This window comes from Peromyscus leucopus, chromosome 4 (genome assembly GCF_004664715.2).
Source record: "Peromyscus leucopus breed LL Stock chromosome 4, UCI_PerLeu_2.1, whole genome shotgun sequence".
Taxonomy (NCBI): domain Eukaryota; kingdom Metazoa; phylum Chordata; class Mammalia; order Rodentia; family Cricetidae; genus Peromyscus; species Peromyscus leucopus.
This window is the reverse complement of record NC_051066.1, coordinates 93,822,055-93,844,094: the sequence shown is the minus strand read 5'-3', so window position 1 is coordinate 93,844,094 and position 22,040 is coordinate 93,822,055. Positions and strand designations below refer to the sequence as shown.

The 22,040-nt window shown below is 46.8% G+C and overlaps 1 protein-coding gene across 4 annotated transcripts in view; it reads right to left on the bottom strand.

Annotated features, from left to right (window-relative positions):
- Eif2ak4 (eukaryotic translation initiation factor 2 alpha kinase 4) overlaps window positions 1-22,040 on the bottom strand; it is a 95,173-nt gene that overhangs the window by 63,999 nt on the left and 9,134 nt on the right. For 2 of the 4 annotated variants that reach the window (XM_028888088.2, XM_037205109.1), the window contains exons 2-6: window positions 16,525-16,637; window positions 11,644-11,746; window positions 8,365-8,517; window positions 5,985-6,065; window positions 3,250-3,398 (exon numbers count right to left, since the gene is read on the bottom strand). In XM_028888088.2, the coding sequence (XP_028743921.1) occupies window positions 3,250-3,398; window positions 5,985-6,065; window positions 8,365-8,517; window positions 11,644-11,746; window positions 16,525-16,637 (599 nt within the window). Of the gene's footprint in view, window positions 1-3,249; window positions 3,399-5,984; window positions 6,066-8,364; window positions 8,518-11,643; window positions 11,747-16,524; window positions 16,638-22,040 lie in introns of those variants that run through there. The other 2 variants (XM_028888089.2, XM_028888093.2) reach the window with 2 other exon arrangements.

Below are 22,040 nucleotides of genomic sequence, written 5' to 3'. Positions count from 1 at the left end.
ACAGACTCCCATGAGGAATTCAGAAGCCCTCGGTTTGAGCTCTGCCCAGCAGAAGCTGGTGCTACACAGTCCTTTTAGTCCAGGCCATCCCAATGTCCTTCACTGGACAGGTTTGAAGGTGCTTTAGAATATTCATCACTACATACTTCAGTCACAGAACATGGAGATATCAAGCTGGTACTGACCTGTAAGCTTCATCCCTACCGGCTAAATTTCAGAGTACTAGAAGGAGCTATGTACACTACAAGAGGGTGACGTAATCATTGACCTTGCCCAGCTGTGAACCCTGTGAGCTACAGTAAGGTCAGCCCTGACAAGATGTGCCTACTGGTGTAATAGTGGCATCAACAGCATGGAAGTCCCCAACCACTCTGACTGGATTTAAGTCCCACTCCACAAGATGAAACCCATACCTGGCATCATCGTTGACCCAAGAACCTGTGGCTAGATAGGCCCCAGACCCTAGAAGAGAACTTACTGCGATGATTTAGCTAAATGGACATTGTATTCAACTAATTCCTATTGACATCGCTATACCCAGATGAGTGCATTTCTAAGCCTTCTCAGATTGCAGCGGAGAACACAGAGACAGCTGGCCACGGTACAGAGCATTAGAGACCATGGAAGGCTCAGCCCTAACTGGACATCCATATCCCATTCTCCTCCTCCTAAGGCTCAGGGATCAGTGTAGAAGAAGAGGGGGACGTGGTGAATGGATACAAGGGAACTACTCTGGATAAACAGGGCAGCTGAACACGTGAGGTCACAGTGATTGTGACGGCGGCATGCACAAAAGCTGTGCAACCTCAAGCCAGGCTACATCCCAGCATGGAGAGGGGAGGTGACATGCAGTTCCACCCCCAGCTGAGACACTAGCAACTGCTAGCGGCTGGGAGAAGGGCAGTTTTCTTTAAGAGTTTAACCTTTGGTACGTAGACCATACTCCAGTGGAAACCATACTTCCAAGAACACATGGGCAGCACAAACTGGACCTGACAGATTGAAGAACAGAGGACACAAAAGGGAGGACACAGAGTGGGGTGGGGAGGAAGCAGGGATTGAATTTGGGAGGAGGTGGGGCTGATAAAACACACTGTATGAAATTCTCAAAGAACTGAACAAAACCTGACCACTGCAACAGTGTTAGGGCTGCAGATGTAGCTTCATGGAAGAGCATTTGCCTAGTATGCACAGGCTCTGAGTTTCATCCCCAGCACCTCAACAAATAAGGTGAATGACACAAATAAATAAATAAACACACATGTACATACATACGATAAAAGTGTTAAGAGGGTAATCAGGACTAAAGGATAAGTGGAGATGATTTTAAAAGTGCCAGTGTCAATCAAATAGTAAGTGTGGCACAGGCCAGCCAGGAGAAACGGACACTGAGAACGATTATGGAATGAACAGAATTTAAAAGCCAGCCAGCAATGCCTACTGTTTACTCGGGATGCATGCCAAACCAGGCCAGCAGAACCTTTCAGGACCCACTCTGCTCACAAGACAGCAGCTGCTTCTGAACTCTCACTGACACCACCTCCATGAGGCCAGCAGCGTCTGCAGACAGTGACATCAGTCTAGGGTCTGCTCTGGTTATGGAGGGCTAGAAGTCCGGGGAAACATCACTTCTGTTAGTAGCTTTGCTATGTAGCTGGGGCAGCATTGAGCCTAATAAGACGAAGGTAGTTTCAAACCAAACAGCCAAGAACTAACAATCAGGTCTCACCAAGGACAGCGAACCTAATGCAAGTCTATTGTAGGGACTCCATTAGGAATGTAAGGTCTTAATACTGAAAAAAAAAAAAAAAAAAAATGAGGGCCGGTAGGATGGCCCAGCGGGCAAAGGCATTGGCCACCAGGCCTGACAACTTCAATCTGCGTATCTGTGTGGTAGAAGGGGAGGACTGGCCGCCACAGGTTAGCCCTTCATCTCCGTATGCAAGCACACACACACAAACAAACACACACACACACAAAACACACACACACAAAACACACACACACACACACATACACACACAAAACACACACACACACACACACATACACACACACAAAACACACACACACAAACACACACACACACAAAACACACAAATACACACACACACACAAAACACACACACACAAAACACACACACACAAAACACACAAAACACACACACACACAAAATACACACACACAAAACACACACACAAAACACACACACAAAACACACACACACACACAAAACACACATTCACAATAAAAATAAAACTTTAATTAAAAGTGAGCTGAAGAACCTATAATATTTAATAACCTCTCCACTCATGGCTTCTGCATTCAAATTCCTTTCTGGTTTTCAGGGGGCCACACGGACAGAGAAAATCTTTAAGTAGGAAAGGACATGGAGAAAGCAGTGTTCTTTCTGTGGCCTCTGGTACAGAACCCAGGAGCCTACCTCATAGGGTGGGGCTCCCTACTTTTGGAATGGGTATCCTATACTATGCCCACTTTGGAAAACCCTACACATCTGTCTGTGTTTAATCTAACTACAGCTGGCCATGTAGTTAGTTGATGGAGTGCTCACCCAGTGTGCACAAGGCCCTGGATCCAACCCCCAGGACCCAGGAAACCAGGCACGCTGCAATCCCAGCACTTAGAAGGTAGAGGTTGGAGGGCTGGAAGTTCAAGGTTATCCTTGGCTACATAGCAAGTTTGAGTGAGGTCAGGACAAGTTATATGAGAACCTGTTTCTCCCCACCACCATCACAAAAAAATTACAGGCTCAAACACACACAGCATGAAATATGAAACTGGAGTGGATGGTGATGACTCAGATGATAAAATCTTTAAATCATTACAAGTCAAATAAAACTGCACTGAAGGTGAGACTGGAGTGTCACAGGCTGTTCTAAAGGGGCACGGGCTGGGTAACTGGCTCCATTGGGTACCTGGAGCCAGGCAGGAGGTTGAGGCAAGAGGTCAACCTGGGCTGTAAGTAAGATTTGCTTCACAACACGATGAAAAGAGGGTTGGGAGTGCAGCTCAGTGGTAGAGTACTTAGCCACAAAAACTAATACAGGAAATTACTTAGAAAGTGTTCAGTAAGAACTTGGCTTCATATAACTAGCTAACAGATTGCGATAAAAGTGCTAAATAATGTATTAAGATTTCTATCTGAACATTCCAGCCACGTTCACTGCCGGTCATTTTTCTCCTTCCACATCTTTCACCCCCTCACACGAGAAGTCGGAGGGACTGACCTGGACCTTCCTGAGGAGTTTGCCCGGGCTTTACCATTTCCTACGAAGTCGGGAGAGCCTCCCTGGAGAAGGGCGGCTGCTCTGTGTCCTGCTGGGTCTCTCTTTGAGACAGGATCCTGGTTTGGCAAACTAGTAATTTCCAAACGTTCCTAGAAAAGGGAGAGTGAGACCCACATCAGCTGTCTGCACAAGTGGATGGTAAGCACGATATGGAATCACCCGCTCAGTACAGAAGAAACATTTTATTTGATCAGATGTTTTAGTTCCCTTCCTGTCGCTGTGCTACAATACTGTCAAGAAGCAACTTGGGGAGGGGGGCGGTATTTCAGCTCACAGTTCTGGTCACAGTCCACCACTGTGGGGAGTCACCGTGCCAGGAGCCTGAGGCAGCTGGCCACATCCATCTACAGTCAGGAGCAGAGGGATGGATGTCAGCGTGCCTCATACCCGGCTAGCTTGCTCTTATGCCGAGGAACCTGCCGGACTCCATTCTGAAGGCAGGAGCCATTCTGCTGTATTTTAAAGATAAACTTCTATTTACTGAGAGAGCTGAGTTGCTCTGTTTCCTGAGACCTGAGTCTCCCCACCACATGATGTTTTTTAAGGTTTTTGTATTTCCTTATTGCCCCATTGTCTCTCTTGGAAAAACTGCTTGTGATTTTACTCCTTAAAAGGGGCCCAAGAAGTGGATTTGGGGCTGCTCTCTTTAACCCGACTTAGGAGGCAGTTGCTGGCCAGCTCTTGGGTGCACCCCAATATAAATCAAGCTTGCTTCAAATTTGACTCAAATCATGATAGTGGTCTTATTCTCACCGTTGGGATTAACAACAGCCCAGCGTCCAAAACCAGGGAATTATGCCTCTTACAGTGGGCTGGGTCTTTGGCAATCCAGACAACCCCCCACAGGCCAAACCTAATGTATACAATCTCTCCTAAGACTTTCTTCCTAGTGGGTCCAGGTTGTCCAGTCGGAAAAATCAGAGCTTATAGTGTAACAGACTCAACTTAAGAAAGGTAATGTGCACCAGGGGATTGGCTGGACAAGCAAGCGCAGGGAGCCGGATGTGGTGGGGTGTGCCACCAGGAAAGCAGAATCAGGAGAACCCTGGAGCCTCACTGGCCAGCCAGTCTAGAGAGCTAAATTCAGTAAGAGACTCTCTCAAAAATAGGTGGAGGGGGCTAGAGAGATGGTTCAGAGGTTCAGAGCACTGGCTGCTCTTCCAGAGGACCTGGGTTAGATTCCCAGCACCCACATAGCAACTCACAACTGTCTGTAACTCTGATCCCACAGGATCTGATGTCCTCTTCTGAAACTGTACACTTGTGTCACATGGACACGTGTGCACACAAAACATGTACTCATAAAAAAATAAAAATAAAAAGAGGTGGCAAGCCACTGAGGAAGCTAAGTGGGCCCCAGCCAGCACCCACAGGTGTACACAAGAGTGTGTGCATATATATCAGAGTGCATCACCCCAAGCTGACCCTGGATCATGAAGTGAAGTCCAGGTCACAGCTTTAAAAGAAAGAGATTTTTAAGCTGGGTGGTGGTGGTGGTGGTGGTGGTGGTGGTGGTGGTGGTGGTGCACACCTTTAATCCCAGCACTTGGGAAGCAGAGCCAGGCAGATCTCTGTGAGTTCGAGGCCAGCCTGGTCTACAGATGGAGATCCAGGACAGGCTACAAAACTACACAGAGAAACCCTGTCTTGGAAAAAGAGAGAGAGAGAGAGAGAGAGAGAGAGAGAGAGAGAGAGAGAGAGAGAGAGAGAGAGAGAGAGAGAGAGAGAGAGAGAGAGAGAGAGAGAGAGAGAGAGAGAGAGAGAGAATGAGATTTTTATGTGAAAGGTCTTAGACTCTTCATGGAAACAGGGCTAGAGGAGAGGATCAGAGATGGGTGGTTAAAACAAAACAAAACAAAAACTAAGAATGGCTGCTGGGAGGCAGCCCAGAGGCAAGATGTGAGGGCTGGAGGCAACAGAGAATCAGATTTGTATGGGGCATTACCCAGGGCTGTCAGCACTACAGACCTTTTGTTTTTAACATGAGAAAAGACAGTCACCAAAAGTGTCTTCTCTAAAGTCACAGTAGGCAGTGGAAAATAAAAGCTTGAATAAGGTCCCTGCTGCATGGGACCCTTGCAGCAAACTATCTGAAGGACAGTGAGGAGTGCCCCCATCACATCAGCTGTTTGTTCTTTTTTAATTTGCTGGTGAATCATCCTTTCTACCACCAAATTAAGTTTCAGGCAGGTGTGTAAGGTCTCCACTCGCTCTTTATAAGAACAAACTATTTTGTTTGTTTGTTTCATAAAAATTCTATTCCAGGATAATTAACAAAACTCCAATCTCCTCTTTGGACCCATTTGATAAATTACTGTAATCATTTACAGACAATATACAACACTGAATTTTGTCACCTCTTTGGGAAATCTAAAAAAACACAATTTACAGAGCACAGTGCTTACGTGCATGCTCTCAGAGTTAGGGAGGCTGAGGCAGAAAACTGTCATGAGTACAGGCTAGCCTATGAAATATTATGAGTTCAAAGCCAGCCTCAGGCTCATAATAAGAGCCTGTCTCAAGCCCCTCCACCACAAATATGAAAATAAAACAAACAGCCAAAACCATAAGGAATGAAAATTTTCGATTTTAGCACGGGAGGGCAGAGTGTCTCCAAGGGAGATGGAGACACTTTGCAGGAGGAAATGCAACCCTTCACACAGAACGGACGGCACCTGCTTAGCCAGCTCCTTCCTCTTCTTCTCCTCTCTGATCTCCTCTTTCCTTCTCTGAATTTCATGGAGGATTTCCCGTTGCTGAAACAAATCAGACCAGGTCAGACACCAATCTCTGAAACGCACTCAATGGAGAAACTCAGGAATCACGCAGCTTTTGAATTTCCATGCCCCAAAGCCCTTGTTTCCTGCGATCCACACAAGGAGCTCAGAGGACCCCACCTCCTCTGTGCTACCAGCGTCCCTGGGAAGCCGGCGTCCCTGCAGGGTCTAAGTCTGTGTTTTTTTCCACTTCTCTAGCCTTGCCATCTGCCTGTGTGCAGGGACCATGATGGAAGCTGGATGTCCTCAGAGCCTAGGCCTGGGGTGGTAAAGGCCCAGGTACCATGTCTATCCCCCATGACCTTAATCTGCCTTCTCCATCATCCCTTTAAGTATTAGATCTAGTATTTTGATCTTTATCAAATTTTCTTAGTTCTTACAACTCTAAATTACATCCGAACTATTAAGGAATTCATCAGAAACACTAGTAGTAATAATATAAAATGTGGGAACATAACCTATACTTACAGGTAGCTACAGCAGTACACCAAAAAAGACTGTTAGTTAAACACACACTAACTTCTAATGATGACCAAATATTCACTCTAGATGGTGACTAGACACACTTTAGTGGGAGCCAAGCAACAGTGGATGAGAGAACAGAAAAGAGAGATGGAGAAGGGAGGCCTGCTCAGTCAAACATTAGAGCCTTCTGTAGATGCGACACACAGAGGGTGTTAGCACAGCACAGGATCGAGAAACCGAGGCAGGAACAAGAACCAGGCACAAGAATCCAAAGCAGGAAGGGGCTGTTTGGGAAGAGGAAGGAGCCAGAGGACGGAGAAAGGGAGGAGTAGGAGAGGGTAGCAGGAGAGGTGAGTATGACCAAGAATGCATAAACATGTCACCATGAAACGTATAACAAGTTAAAGAGGGAAATCCAAGTCTTAGAAGTCCCAGTAGTAATAGCTCTAGCAAGAAAACCGGACTTTCTTACCAAGAGATAGAAATAAATCCAGGTCTAGATAGGAAATCTAGTGTGGAGGAGACACCAATGCTTCCTAAATGAATATGCAAACTTCCTCCAATTTCAATCAAAATCTCAGGAGGCTTATATGTTTTGTTGAAGCTGAAGGAACAATCTCATAGTTCACTGTGAAACCAGGTATGTGGCACATGCCTGTGGTACCCACACTGGGCTACACAGTGAGACCCTGCCTCAGGAAAAAGAAAGAAAGGAAAAAGAGAAGAGGTACGAGAGGGAGAGGATGCTGGGCGGTGGTGGCACACGCCTTTAATCCCAGCACTCGGGGAGGCAGAGCCAGGCGGATCTCTGTGAGTTCGAGGCCAGCCTGGAACTCAAGTGAACTCCAGGAAAGGCGCAAAGCTACACAGAGAAACCCTGTCTCGGAAAACAAACAAATAAAAAACCAAAGAGAGAGAGAGAGAGAGAGAGAGAGAGAGAGAGAGAGAGAGAGAGAGAAAGAAAGAAAGAAGAGAGGAAACTGGGGAATGAGAAGGCAAGCAAATGGCTGAAAAACTCTGGAAGGTGAAGATGGGGAAGGATAGGCTGGCCTGTCAAATATTACAAGGATTCAAAGATACGAAACTTCAGAGTATATGACGACTCAAGAGAAAACCGGATGAAATAATAATTTACCAGTAGACTCTAGCATAGGTCAGTAATTAAAACCTACTCAAGAGGAATCCTACAGACCACTGAATGAGGACTGGCTGTTAATGTGTTAGGGAAATGTCTCTTTCTATAACCTGCACCCACCTAAGTTCTCACTAGGTGGATCAATCGACTAAACAGAAAACAATTTAAAATAAAATCCAGAAGGAAATCCAGGGTACAAAACATCTTCAACTTAAGGATTTTTAGAGGCTGGAAACAGCTCCTGCTCAGGACAGATTAAAGGAAGAATAGAGATGTTTAGTGAACATGAACGTCAGTTGAACTCTTGGCTCTTCTACTCACTGGGCATTAGACACACCTCTCAGTCAAGAGAAAAACAGTTTCCAGATTCAGTGAACTCCGGGACAGTCTGGCAGACTCAGAGACACAGGAAGCCCAGTCACACGACCCTTATCCCTTTGTCCCTGTCCTTGACGACCGGGGAAGGGCTCTCAGGGCAGCAGAGACAGCTACAGGAGGGAGCAGGCAATGATGCTCAGCGGACTCGTCCGGATTTCTCTCACACAGATGCACATCTCTTCAATCAAATGCTGACCAAACTCACAGCCACATTCACAGGCGGAGATGGAGTAGATACATGAATGTGTGCGCACGCCTGCGGCCTCCAGACTGGGGCCAGCACCAACAGGCCATTCTTACCTCCTCCTCCTCCTTCCTCCTGGCCTCTAGCAACCTCTGCTGTTCCTCCTGAGCCTGCCTTTCCAGCATCTCTTCATGGAAAGACTTTGGCGGGGGCTTGTTATGCTCGCTGAGAAATGATTGCACGTGGTGCGCGAGTTCAAATATCATCACCTACACATGTGAACAAAAACAACCACAAATGATGAGATGACGGCAGGGGCGGAGCCTGATGAGGAGCTGCCACCCAGGAACGCGATGAACAGGCAATCAGACTCACACCTGCCACGCCAGCGTTCACGCGGCTCGGACACGTTTGGAATCAGGTATACGACAGTCACAGCAGGAAAAGCTTTGAGAGGTTCACTGAGTCCATGATCAAGACAAACTGCTTCTTAGAGAAAGTAAGAGCTTCTCTTCTTGTGCGCGCGTGCGTGCGTGCGTGCGTGCGTGCGTGCGTGCGTGTGTGTGTGTGTGCGCGTGTGTGTGTGTGTGTGTGTGTGTGTGTGTGTGTGTGTGTATGGGGGGGTGTTAGACCTACTCAACTTTACTGTCATTTCCCTGACATCCAAACATCTGTGTAAATAAGCTGACAAATATCTAAAACGGCAGGAAGGGAAGGGAATGGCTACCTCCCCAAGTAGAGAGCCTATCTACATGACAGCTGTGCAGAACGCTCCCGAGCATCAGCACGCTGTCACTTCTTCACACAGCACAGTGATCAGAGGCCCCAAAGCAAGATTACACAGTCCTCACTTCCTCCCTCCTGGCAATGAACCAGCAGGAGGCTGATCAACTCCTTAAGAGTCAGCCAGACAGAGCCAGGAAGGAAAGGCCACCTCAAACATCACTGGGGGATAGAGAAAGCCGCTCTAACCACTGGACTAAGCCAAAGGCCATACCTGGGGTAGGAAATCAATAATACAAGGGTTCCGAGACCACACTGCCTGGCACCCAGCCCAGGTACAGAGGCCAAACTACTCCTGCCAATGAGGAATGTGGTACTGTGGTTCTTTCCCCCACAATTTAAAATGTCTTATTTCTTCGTGCTTCTTCTAACGGGGCCTGAGTGTTGGTAACACAGTCCCTCAGGAAGACCGAGAGTCTGTCATTTGGCATTCCGCCTTCCAGGAAGTGAGTGCTGAGAAAGTAAGCCTTCGCTGGGTGGAGTTGATTTGGTTTTTGTTATACCAGAAGCTGTGGTGTTTGCTGACCATGTCTTGACCTAGAGTTGAGAAATGTCAGTCTAGAGACTAAGAGGCAAGTGCTAAGAAAAAGACTAAGGAAATCTGGGGAAAGCAGGCAATTTGAGAGACCATTTCGAGAGAGCATTTCTAGAAAGAGGCAAGACCAGCGCTGTCAAAGGTTTGCTGTCACTGATTTAACTTCCCGGCATTTTCTGGTTGGGTGAAGTCTGATAGTTTGTAGGACTGGATGAAGGCAACTGTACTCCAAAGGGTTCTTGCTCTATACATCTCTTCTGTCCATGCAGCACGGTTCAGGATTTGCCTCAGACTCTGCTTAGGGGCTTCTCTTGCCCTCCTTCCACTCTGGACCCCTCACCATAACCCCCCAGACCGTTAGTGTCTCCAGTCTGTCATGGTCCTTAGCCATGCCTCGTCTGCGCCCCTCACAGTCAGGTCAAATGGTCTGCTCACTGTGGCTTCCTCAGTACCAGGCAGTCCCAGCACAAAATGGACAGGTGGTAAACAGCTGCTGTCTCATGGAACCCACGAGTTTGATTTTACTCATTAAAAACAAATAGAATCTCTGCTACATTTTGGATTACTTTCCAGGACTGATAAAGATCTACTAATACACAGCCAGGTGTAGTAGTGCACATCTTGACTAATCCCAGCACTCGGGAGGCAGGAGCAGGTGGATCTCTGTGAGTTCAAGGTCAGCCTGGTCTACAGAGTGAGTTCCAGGACAGCCAGGGATACATAGTGAGATCCTGTCTCAAAAAAAACAACCAACCAACCAACCATCCAACCAACCAACCAACCAACCAACCATCCAACCAACCAACCAACCATTCAACCAACCAACCAACAACCACCACCAACCAACAACAACAGAAAATCCATGCTAATACAGATTAAAAAATCAGCCGGGCGGTGGTGGCGGTGGTGGTGGTGGTGGTGGTGGTGGTGGTGGTGGTGGTGGTGGTGGTGCACTCCTTTAATCCCAGCACTCGGGAGACAGAGGCAGGAGAATCTCTGTGAGTTCTAGGCTAGCCTGGTCTACAAAGTGAGTTCCAGGACAGGGTCCAAAGCTACACAGAGGGACCCTGTCTTGAAAACAAACAAACAAACATAAACAAAAGATAAGAAAAAAATCACCAGGCGGCGGCGGCGGCGGCGGCGGCGGCGCACGCCTTTGATCCCAGCACTCGGGAGGCAGAGGCAGGCAGATCTTTGTGAGTTCAAGGCCAGCCTGGTCTACAGAGCGAGATCCAGGAAAGGCGCAAAGCTACACAGAGAAACCCTGTCTTGAAAAACAAAAGAAAAAAGAAAAAAAAAAAAAAAAAGAAAAAAATCATTCAGAGGAGTGTTGAGCATGTTGGCACACACCTCTGATCCAGGCCAATCAGAGCTATAGAGTGAGACCCAGTCACCTTACAACGCCCCCCCACCCCACCCCAAACCACCACTCCAAGGCAAATGGGAATGTTCCTGAGCATTGTTTTTGACAGCCGGTTATGAGGTAATGCCCTACCTTGATGAGTTACAAAGCTTCTGCTAACACTTAATTACATCCCATTTTACTTGAAAACAAAATCCAATTTTTCAGAATGCTAGGACTTCAGACCTACGGAAACAAACTTTAGACAAACAAGACGGACCTGCACTGTACAGCCCCACACTTTATATCCCTCAAGTTTCATCCCATGAGGATGTCTCAGGTACAGTTTTTTCAGTGTGTGGGGAAGACTCAGGTAGCCTATTGTCTAGCACTGAAACATGAAGTAAAGATGCTGGGTGACCATGATCTGCATCCATCACCGTCTTCTATTTCCAGGACTTTCCAAACTGAACCTGCTCCCACCACACTTCCCGCTCCCTGCTCTCCGACTCCTGGCAACTGCCATTCTACTGTCTGTCTCTGTGGATTTGATTTCAGAGTACCTGGTACAGTCACAGAATATCTGTCTTACTCCAACAGCTTGTTTCCTTTATTACAATGGATTGGTGGCTATAATCCTGTACTTGGAGCTGTAAATGTTGTACTGGGGCAGACTGGGCAGAGGCGAATGGGTCTTGTGTATTATTTCCAGAGCTCTAACTTAGCAAGCCTTACCTCCCCACGTTGCTTTTTGGCCAGTTCTTCCAGGTGCGATTTTAACAAATTAACACTTTCATTTGACAGACCTTTAGCATTCTTTAACTCTATTTCGGGAACTCTGAAAAATAAAAATAAATAAAACAAGACAGAAAGGAGTTACTTGCGAAGGAAGTCTGCTAGGTTCCCAGCCCGTCCCACACCTGAGGACTCCATGTGCAGACCTCCTGGCTGAACCTCTCCTTGTGACCCGCCATGTATCCCTTTAATCTCAGAAGGTCTTCAGCTATATCCCAACAACTCCAGCTCACACAGTGCTCAGCACGGAGGAGCCTCTACCCTGTGGAGCAGGGAGCAGGCCCAGCCAAAGCCTCACCTCTCCCCGACTAGGCTCCACACCTGACTCAGGTATCAGTTTAATGAACTCATTAAAATGCCCCAACATCAATTACTGCCTCTGATGCCCCACATAAAAACCCTTCCTGTGAACGTATATCCTGAACACCAGTCAAGTGCATCATCTAAACCCAGCCTGTTCCAAAGAGGCCTGGTTCACTCGCTGTTTCATCCCTCAGAGCTCATCTAAGAAAATACTTTAAACTCGAGGAAATTACAGCCAGCCTTAGGGTTTCCTTTTACTCCTAAACAAGAACATTCACGAATAGCTCTCTGGGATTAAACAGAATTTATGTCATTTTCTCAATGAGAAAATGATTCATCACTTCCTGTTAGGCATTTCTAAGTACTTCCTGGCATTTTACCTGGTGAAGCCTTCTTGAGTATTATTCAACTCCCTGTGCATTCTCTTAGCACTTCATTCCCACCCTGTGGGACAGGATGCTATAGTCATCATCTGCCTGGACAGATGAAATCTGGGAGATCTAGTTTATCTTTTAAAAAATGCTTAGTAATGCCAAACTGTCTTGAGTCCATATAGCCTACCATACCCAAGATTCTCTCTCATGGAGACATCAAGGACTACTGTGCATAAACCAAAGATTTCCTACGTCACATCATTTAAAAAGGGCCAGAGCAGTCCCCAGAATCAGGCCTTACATAAGTGTTTTTCTGTGTGTCTTTGAGCAGGTGCACATGTATAGGTGAATGTACACATGTGTGCCTGTGCATGTACAGGTATTGCCCCTAGGAGTTTTCCACCTTATTTTTTGAAGACAGAATCTATCACTGGGATGTGGGACTCACTCATTAGGCTAGGCCATCTGTATCACCAAGCCCTAGGGACACCAGCATTGGGAGTACCATGTATACCATCATGGTCAGTTTTTCACATGCCTGCTGGGGATCGAACTCAGGTCCTTGTGCTTACACAGCAAGCATTTTACTGATTTAGTGCTGTGGGATGTCTTTCTGTATGCTGTGAGTATGTGTGGCTCCCATTGGATAATAAATAAAGTTGTTTTGGCCTATAGCAAGAAAGCTTACAGCCAGGTGGGAAATCCAAGCAAAGATAGAGAGAGAAGGGCAGAGTCGGGAGAGATGCCAGCCGCTGCCCAAGGAGCAACCAGATGCCAGCAGACCGGTAACACCTCGGCCATGTGGCAACATATAGATTAATAGGAATGGGTTAATTTAAGATGAAAAGAGCTAGCTAGCAAGAAGCTGAAGTCATTGGCCATATAGTCTATATAAGCCTCTGTGTAATTATTTTATAAGCAGCCGTGGGACCGCAGGTGGGAGAGATTCGTCTGGACTGTTGGGCAAGGCAGGACTGGAGAAACATCCTGCTACAAATTATCTCCCCAGAACTTACATAATCAAAAAACAAGATTTACCTATTTTTATTCTCTGTGTATGGATGGTTTTTTCCAGCATGTATGCTGTGTACCACAGCGTCCATGAAAGCCAGAAGAGGTTATCAGTTAGGGTTTTCATTGCTCTGATGAAACACCATGACCCAAAAGTAAGTTGGGGAGGAAAGGGTTTATTTGGCTTACACTTCTACACTGCTGTTCATTAGTGAAAGAAGTCAAGGACAGGAACTCAGGGCAGGATCCTGAAGGCAGGAGCTGATGCAGAGGTCATGAAGGGGTGCTGCTTACTGGCTTGCTTCCCCTGACTTGCTCAGCCTGCTTTCTTATAGTACCCAGGATCACCAGCCCGGGATGGCACCACCCACCATGGGCTGGGCCCTCCTCCATGGATCGATCACTAATTAAGAAAATGCCTTACAGTTGGATCTCATGGAGGCATTTCTTCAATTGAGGCTCCTTTCTCTCTGATGACTCATTTGTGTCAAGCTGACACAAAAAACCAGCTAATACAGATCCCTTAGAACTAGAGTTACAGACAGTTGTGAGCCACCATGTTGGTGCTGGGACTTGAACTGGGTCCTCTGGAAGAGTAGCCAGTGTGCTTAATCACTGAGCCGCTTCTCCAGCCTCTCCTGCTCTACGTAATTTTTTGGCCAGGTGTAGTGGTACACACCTTTAGTCCCAGCACTTGGTAGGCAGAGTTGGGTAGATCTCTGTGAATTTGAGGCCAGTGTGGTCAGCATACTGTGTTCTAGGCCAGGCAGGGCTACACAATAACACCTTGTCTCAAAAAAAAAAAAAAAAAAATCTAAAAAAATAAAAAATAAAAAAATCATGTGCTATACAATAATACTAATTAATGTTTTATGTCCTTGACATGTTAGTAATAATTTGTGCAGTTGATATGATTACTTTTTAACTTTCTAAGTTCTAAGCATTTCTATATTGTTTTAAAACGCCATCCCATGTTGTATCAAATGGATACATAATCTATCTGAATAGTTCTTTGGAACTAGTAGCCTTTCAACAGGCTAGTTTTATTTTTCCAGGAAACATTTATCAATAACTGGAGACTTTTTGGTTTTCACAACCCAAGGATGGGTTGTTTGGCAGACAAGTCAAGATTATGACTTATCTTTCCATCATGCATAGGAAAGCTCAACTAAAAAAGATCTTCTGTTAAACATATCAGTAGCTCCAAGGCAAGAAACTGTGCTCTTTTGTGGCCTCAAACTCACGATCTTCCGGACTCAGCCTTTCAAATACTGGGATCATAGGCACGAGCCTCCTGCCTGGCTCTAGTCTATTTATTTTCAGAAATTAAGCTATAATTAACATTTTAGCACTCACATATCTGGGTTTTTCATGTTGACTTTTCAAGAACAAACATTTGATTGTTTGAGTCTGTGCTGCAATAAAGAATATGTTACCAGCGACCTTTGGCCACAGCTTCTGGCTCAGAGGCCCCGTCACCCTTGGAATTCCCTGAGTGACAAGCTCAAGGGAGCTCAGAGGCCCCATTACCCTTGGAATTCCCTGAGTGACAAGCTCAAGGGAGCTCATACATTCTTAGTCACAAACCCTTTCAACCAGACCAGAGTTTGTGAGGCGAGGTTAGCTCTTGCTAGATGCCTGCTTAGTGTCAGGATGGAGGTGGTCACAAGTAGCTCAAGCCTTGACTACGGGATGAGGCATTCCAACCATACCCCCGACCTCTGATGAGGAGGAGGGTGGTGCTGGAGACAGAGTTCAGGTACCAATGGTCAATGACTTAATTACTGCTCAGTCATGCCTATTGAGCAAAAGCTCCCTCACTGCCATGAACAGCAGGGTCCAAGGATACAGTGAGCTGCTGAACCCACGGACGGACGTGCTGAGGATGGCGGCCTGGAGAGGACATTCCGGTTCCTGTCCTTCCCCATGCTCTGTCCTGTGCAGCCTTATTTGCAGCTCAAATCCTTTACAACAAACGGGCAAGTCAGTTTTCCTGAGTTCTGTGAGTCTTTCTAGCATAATATCAAGTCTGAGGAGGATGTGGCACTCTCCAAATTTATAACCACAACTTCTAAGTCAGAAGCACGGGGCTTGTATCTGACGTTTTAGCAAGAACTATCTTGAGAAAGTGAGCCCTTGACCTAAGCAGTCTGTACTCAGTGTCAGTACCATGTACACCACCACACCATGAAACACAAAAACCCAGAGCACTGTCTTAGTTTTATTCATAAACTTAATTACTTTTCTTTTGAATTCGCCTCCCACATGCCTACTATGCACGCTCCCTCAACACTGTTGGGAGCACACAAGTTACTGACTTCAGGAAGGTCAGACTTGACCCGACTCTGACAGATTCTTCACCACGTCTTAAAATCATAGACTCCACTCATGGCCCACCCACTGTGGAAAAGCACACTACCTTGTAATTGCCACTCTCCTCCAAACCCCTCATGTGTCCCTGCACAGGAAGTCAGAACTGCTTGACACAATCCCAGCCAGTGTGGAGGACCTGGGGAACATTCACAGAAGAGCCCGCCCGGTCCCAATGGCTCATGATTCTGTTTGAGCTGTGATGAGATGTTTATGGTTTGTGGTTGCCTCTACCACTGGAGAATACCCCGGGCATTAGCGGGGAGGAGCTGGGATAGTCAAGGGCTGTGGTACCAGGACAGCCCTGGAGACAAGGGACAACCCTGTACCATCTGGTCAGGCTCACGCTGCTCCACTAGAGACAGCAGCTCCAGCCATTCCTTCCTTTATTCAGGCAGTAAAAGGCCAGGCAGGACGGAAGGCCACATCATTTCCAATAGCTACGAAGGAGGCTCTTTAAGTGCTCGCCACACCTTTATTCTAGGCATCCAGATCTTCCTTCTTTCTAGATTACAAAGAATCAAGTATTAAAATGCAAAAGCAAAAAGGTAGCCAATGAGTAAATACTAGTGTGTGTGTGAGCAGACTTAAGAAGGCTTTTGTGAGACTGTCGGCCGATGTAGAGCTGCCATACAGATGACAGGAAGTGAGATTTTACTGGGAGACAGAGAAGGAAAGAGAAAATACTCCTAAACTGTAAGGTTTCTATGGTGTCAAAACAGACAACGGAAATTACATCAAAGCTACTAGTAAAGGTACTCACACATCTGGGTATGTTGGGGGGCATTTAACCCTCAGGTCCACCTTCACGTACACTTCTTCACCAGTTAGGCCCTGAGGATACAGAACTAAATTGATTTCAGGAGGCTCTTTTACCTAAAAGAGAGGGGGAAAAAACCACATCTGTGTTTTGTTTTGTTTTCCTGGAGAGCCAATATTTTTGAATTTTATTATTTTATGTGTGTGGGTGTTTTTCCTGCACATATGTCTGTGCCTGGCACCTGTGGAGCCTGGAAGAGGGCATCAGATCCCCTGGAACTGGAGTTACAGATGGTGGTGAGCTGCCATGTGGGTGCTGGGAATCAAACTCAGGACCTCTGGAAGATGCTCTGAAGCACTGGACCAAACAATTTTTTTTGTGTGTGTGTGTGGGGTGTTCTTTTGAGACAGGGTTTCTATGTGTAACTGCCTTGGCTGTCCTGGAACTCACTCTGTAGACCAGGCTGGCCTCGAACTCACAGAGATCTGCCTGTCTCTGCCTCCTAAGTGCTAAGATTAAAGGTGTTTTGTTCAACCCTGCTAGGCTTGAACAAAACAATCTTAATGAGGAAGATAATGACCACCTTAGTTGAAAAGTTCTACTCCCAAATTTTGTAAGTAATTATAGTTTACACAGGTGTTGGGTCATATTTCCAAAAGCACAGTTTAAAAACAAAACTCAGGCCAGAAGAAATACATTTTCCCTTTCAAAGGTATCACAGGACTGAAGAAAAAACCCCGAGTGGTTTCCACTGTTGGACGGCACTGGGTGTTAACTACTGCTCAGCACTGGCCTGCAGCTGGAGGTGAATGTGTACAGCCCTGGCCCCAACTGGCAGATACACACTAGAAGGCAGACGAGCAGCGAACAGTGTCAGAGGACGGCGGAGGTGGGGGGTGGGGGGTGGGGATGGGGGGTGGGGAGTAGGGCTGAGTGATGGGACAAGGTGGTGAGGGAGAAGCTATCTGAACAGGCAAGGGACGGCAGGCCTCTGAGCAGGGGATACAGGCAGAGCATCCCCTGCCTGAAATGCCTGGGGTGGCTTTCAGATTGTAGAGGTTTGGGATTTTGAAATATTTCCAGATCTTTAAAACTTTCTTTGGGGAGTATTTTAGAATTCAGGTTTCAGGTTTTGGCTGCTCACTCTTGTATCTGGATTGAAATCTGAACACTGAGACATTCACAGGGGACCCTTGGTTGGCACAGGGGAGTCCCAGAGTGTCTCTGAGGTCACATGTACTTTTCCAGTCAGCTGCTTTTTACGAAATCACCAGATCCTGTGCTGTTCAGCCATTCCAGATTCCTTTCTCCCCATCCCAGCCACCACGATGTAGCTGCTGTCTTTCTTGGTTACTCCTTTTTAGCTTTGTAGACGGGGTGGTCTGTAGAAGTCTCGTTAGCGGCTATTCTTACTTACGGTCAAATCTATTACAGCTAACTGAACTGGAAGCAAGGCTGTCTGGAAGGACACCAGTGCCCTGCATGTGCCCTCAAGGGCATCGCAGCACTAGCTGGCAGGCAGGCACTAGCTGGCAGGCAGGCACTAGCTGGCAGGCAGGCACTAGCTGGCCTGCCATCGCTGGCCCACAGCTGTTCTTGCTGCTGTCTACTTCGGACACCTCACACCCAGTCATCTCCCTCAGCGCTTCCTTTGTACCCTGAATGCTGATCATCCTGGCTGCCTTGCTGTGTCTGGGATCTTCACTGTGCCAGCCTGCCCTTCTAAACTGTTCCCATCAACATCCTCACATGCTTTAGCATCTTTGCTGTCTTTAAAATCAGAACAAAAATCCCCCCTTGATTTCACATCCTCTCCGGCTCTCTTTAGATATCTTTACCCTTAATCTTCCTTTTAACTCCAGCCTGGCCTCACCAAAACAGACACGAGCAGCTTGCCATTGTCACGCTGGGCAATTCTTTCTGATTATGTATAAGAAGCTAGCTCCTGCCACAACAGGCCTCCCACATGAGTACTCTGGTCACTTAATGGACAGTGTTTGAGGTGTAAGGGAGGCACACTCAGATGTGGTCACTGGGGAACGCTTAGGTAAGTAAGCTGAGACTGGCAGAGATGGGTGCCCCCAAAGGCCAAAAGGACACCAGTGTGCCTGGGGCATCTGTGAGAAAGGAGACCAAAGAAATCAGGTGTGATGGGAAATGAATGGGCCATGTAGGGCTCTGTCAGCCAGGTAACCGACTTAGCAAGATTTAAAGATGGCGATGACAAGATAAAATACGTACCTTAAAAGACCACTTTGGTTGCCGAGTAAGGGATGAATGGGGAAGACTGAAAGCAGGACTAAAAAACAAACTAATATGCTGGGGTGTAGCTTGGTGGGGGTGTTTGCCCAGCATGTATAAGGGCCTGGGTTACTTCCCCAGTACTGTGTTTCAAACAAACAAGAAAATGATTACAACAATCCAGCCAGGGTGGGATGCCCAGAGGAGAGGATGTGGAGGAGGGAAGAGAGAATGGATGTGAGATCAAGCTAAGAGAGCCCTGGCTATGCAGGAGAGAAAGGAAAGGGTCACGTCCCAGTCGTTCCCTGAGGTGGTGGAGGATGAGAGCAGAATTGATGGCTGGGCCCATGAGGACCCAGCAGGTTGTGACCTTGCCAAGATCAGTGCTGTGGGCACCTTACACAGAGCATGTGCTGAGGAATGACAGCTAGGGAGCAAGTCCAGACAGCTCCTTCAAGGTCTGAGTTAACGGGGACAGGGGACAGGGCCAGAGGAAGGTGGGCTGGGCGTGGTCAGGAGAGCCGGAGAGGATGTGAAATCAAGGGGGGATTTTTGTTCTGATTTTAAAGACAGCAAAGATGCTAAAGCATATGAGGATGTTGATGGGAACAGTTTAGAAGGGCAGGCTGGCACAGTGAGGGTCCTAGACACAGCGAGGCAGCCAGGATGATCAGCATTCAGGGTACAAAAAGGGGGAGGGCGGTCTGGAGGAGAGGCTGGGGTTTCCCTAGAGGAGCCCAGAGGGGTGGGGTGGAATCACTAGGTGCGGGTCCTCCCTTTTCCTCTTCAACCACAGCAGGCCAAAATTGTGGCTTTACAGGCCAAGAGAATTCCGCATAGGAGTTATTCTGTTGTTAGAAAGGACATGGAAATCTGATACCTTAATCATTCTCCTTAAATAGCCCATTTCAAAGTTATCATTGTTTTTAAATTAGTGTGTGCTATGTGTTGTTTATGTGAATGGATGCCACCTGTGGACAGGTACCTAAAGAAGCCAAAGGGGGGTGCTGGATCCCCTTGGAGCTGGAGTTGCAAGCAGTCAAGCTGGGAACTCAGGTCCTCTGGAAGAACAGGAAGCACTCTTCACTGCTGAGCCCCAAAGAGCCTCATTTTTTAAAAAAGTTTTTAATTAGGGGAAATTTCAAATGAAGGAAGAGATAATAATGATATAATAGAACCTTGAACTCACCATGAAGTTTCTACAGTTATCGATTACAGTCCATTTTTTTAGCTGAGGCTACTCCTCCTGCAACCATCTGCCATAGCTTATTCTAAGTCCTACCAACCAGACTTTGCTGATATTATTGCCATTTATTCTCTGACAACTGTCTGGCAGAGTTAGATTATTTAGCTCCATTTTAGAGATATATATAGAGAAAGCTAGTCAAGATTTTACCTGTGCTTTCTATACCAAGTCACATCTTTATAGACTATTGTCTCACTGGACATAAATGTTAAAAAGACATTATAATCACCTATTAACATTCTGTTAAGAAATTATTTTCCCCCAATATGTTACTTTATTTTTTTTTTTATTTATTTTTTTGGGTTTTTTCGAGACAGGGTTTCTCTGTGTAGCTTTGCGCCTTTCCTGGAACTCGCTTTGGAGACCAGGCTGGCCTCGAACTCACAGAGATCCGCCTGCCTCTGCCTCCCGAGTGCTGGGATTAAAGGCGTGTGCCACCACCGCCCAGCTCAGAATATAGTATTTTAATATCCAAAGGACAGCCAAGAAATGTGGCTCAAACCTTTGTCCCATCATCTGGGACACTGAGGTAGGAAAACTGCACGTGAGGTAAGTTATTTCTGAAAATGGTTTAACTTTCCTGTCAGTTTTCTCCCAAAACGTTGAGTGAATATTTGCTGATAGACAGCATTCCCATGGTCATCTTACTGAGTAGGAAAGGGATGCTTATGACATCCATGTACTGGATTATCCATGAAAATTAACATTGTAGATCCTGCACTATGAATAATTCTAAGAACACACTCTTCTGCATCTTAGAAAATGACCTTTCCAGTTGTAACAACATCTCCAAAAGAGTTTTCACTTGACTTTGTCTAGGTTTCTGGGCCTGGGCGGAGCTGAAGGTGCACACGCCTGCATGGACAGAGCACCCCAACCAGGGCACTCTGGTTTGTGAACGCAAGCCAAGGACTGACTTGTGTAAATTCACACAGAACTAGGTCAGGATTCCTCGGACTACTACCCTGGGAGCAGGCCAAGGGTGAGGGCAAAGCCAGATGTCGTAGAGCACTGAACATTCAGAACTTTACCAAACACTGGGGCCCTCGTGGTCTTCTGTACTGATCCTGACTCTCTCTATTAGATAGAAAATGAGTCCATCTGGATGCAGCTAACCTCCTTGGGAAAGGGTCTAGGGAGGCCAAGGCTAAAGGGCTCTGACTCACTGAAGCAGAAGCAAGCTTCAGGAGACAGCAGCTCCCTAGAGAATCACACAGCACTAAGAAAGACATTCTTCTGCAAATGAGTCCATGTTAAGGATTGCCAGCAAACTACAGGAAAAGAGGCCTCTGATAGCCAGCTCCTGGGACCACTGGGGATCATGGAAGGGGAATTGCTGTGGGATGTTCTGTATGTCCTGTGGGAGCCCTTCTTGGGTTCTTTGTGGCGTTACCCAGCAGGTCCGTATAGAGGATGATTAGGACCATGGGCCTGAGTGCAGGTGTTTGAGATGGTCTGCACTTGGCTGTGCTGGGGGATGGTCTGTATGTCAAGTTGTTCTGATTGGTCAATAAATAAAACCTGATCGGCTGTGGCTAGGCAGGAAGGATAGGCGGGACTAACAGAGAGGAGAGATAAAAGGACAGGAAGGCAGAAGGACTGGCAGCAGCCGCCGCCATGACCAGCAGCATGTGAAGACGCTGATAAGCCACCAGCCACGTGGTGAGGTATAGATTTGTAGAAATGGATTACTTTAAGATATAGATTTATGGAAATGAATTAATTTAAGCTATAAGAACAGTTAGTAAGAAGCCTGCCACGGCCATACAGTTTGTAAGCAATATAAGTCTCTGTGTTTACTTGGTTGGGTCTGAGCGGCTGTGGGACTGGCGGGTGACAGAGATTTGTCCTGACTGTGGGCAAGGCAGAAAAACTCAAGCTACAGGGAATGGTATGCAGAACTCTGGGCTGAATAAAACACATCCAGCAAATACTCCCTGGCTGGAGCAGCCATGACCCCCAGGCAGGTTTTACAGTCTATACACTTCCACAGCGTGGCAACACCAGAGAATTGGTGGGGATCAAATGGCCA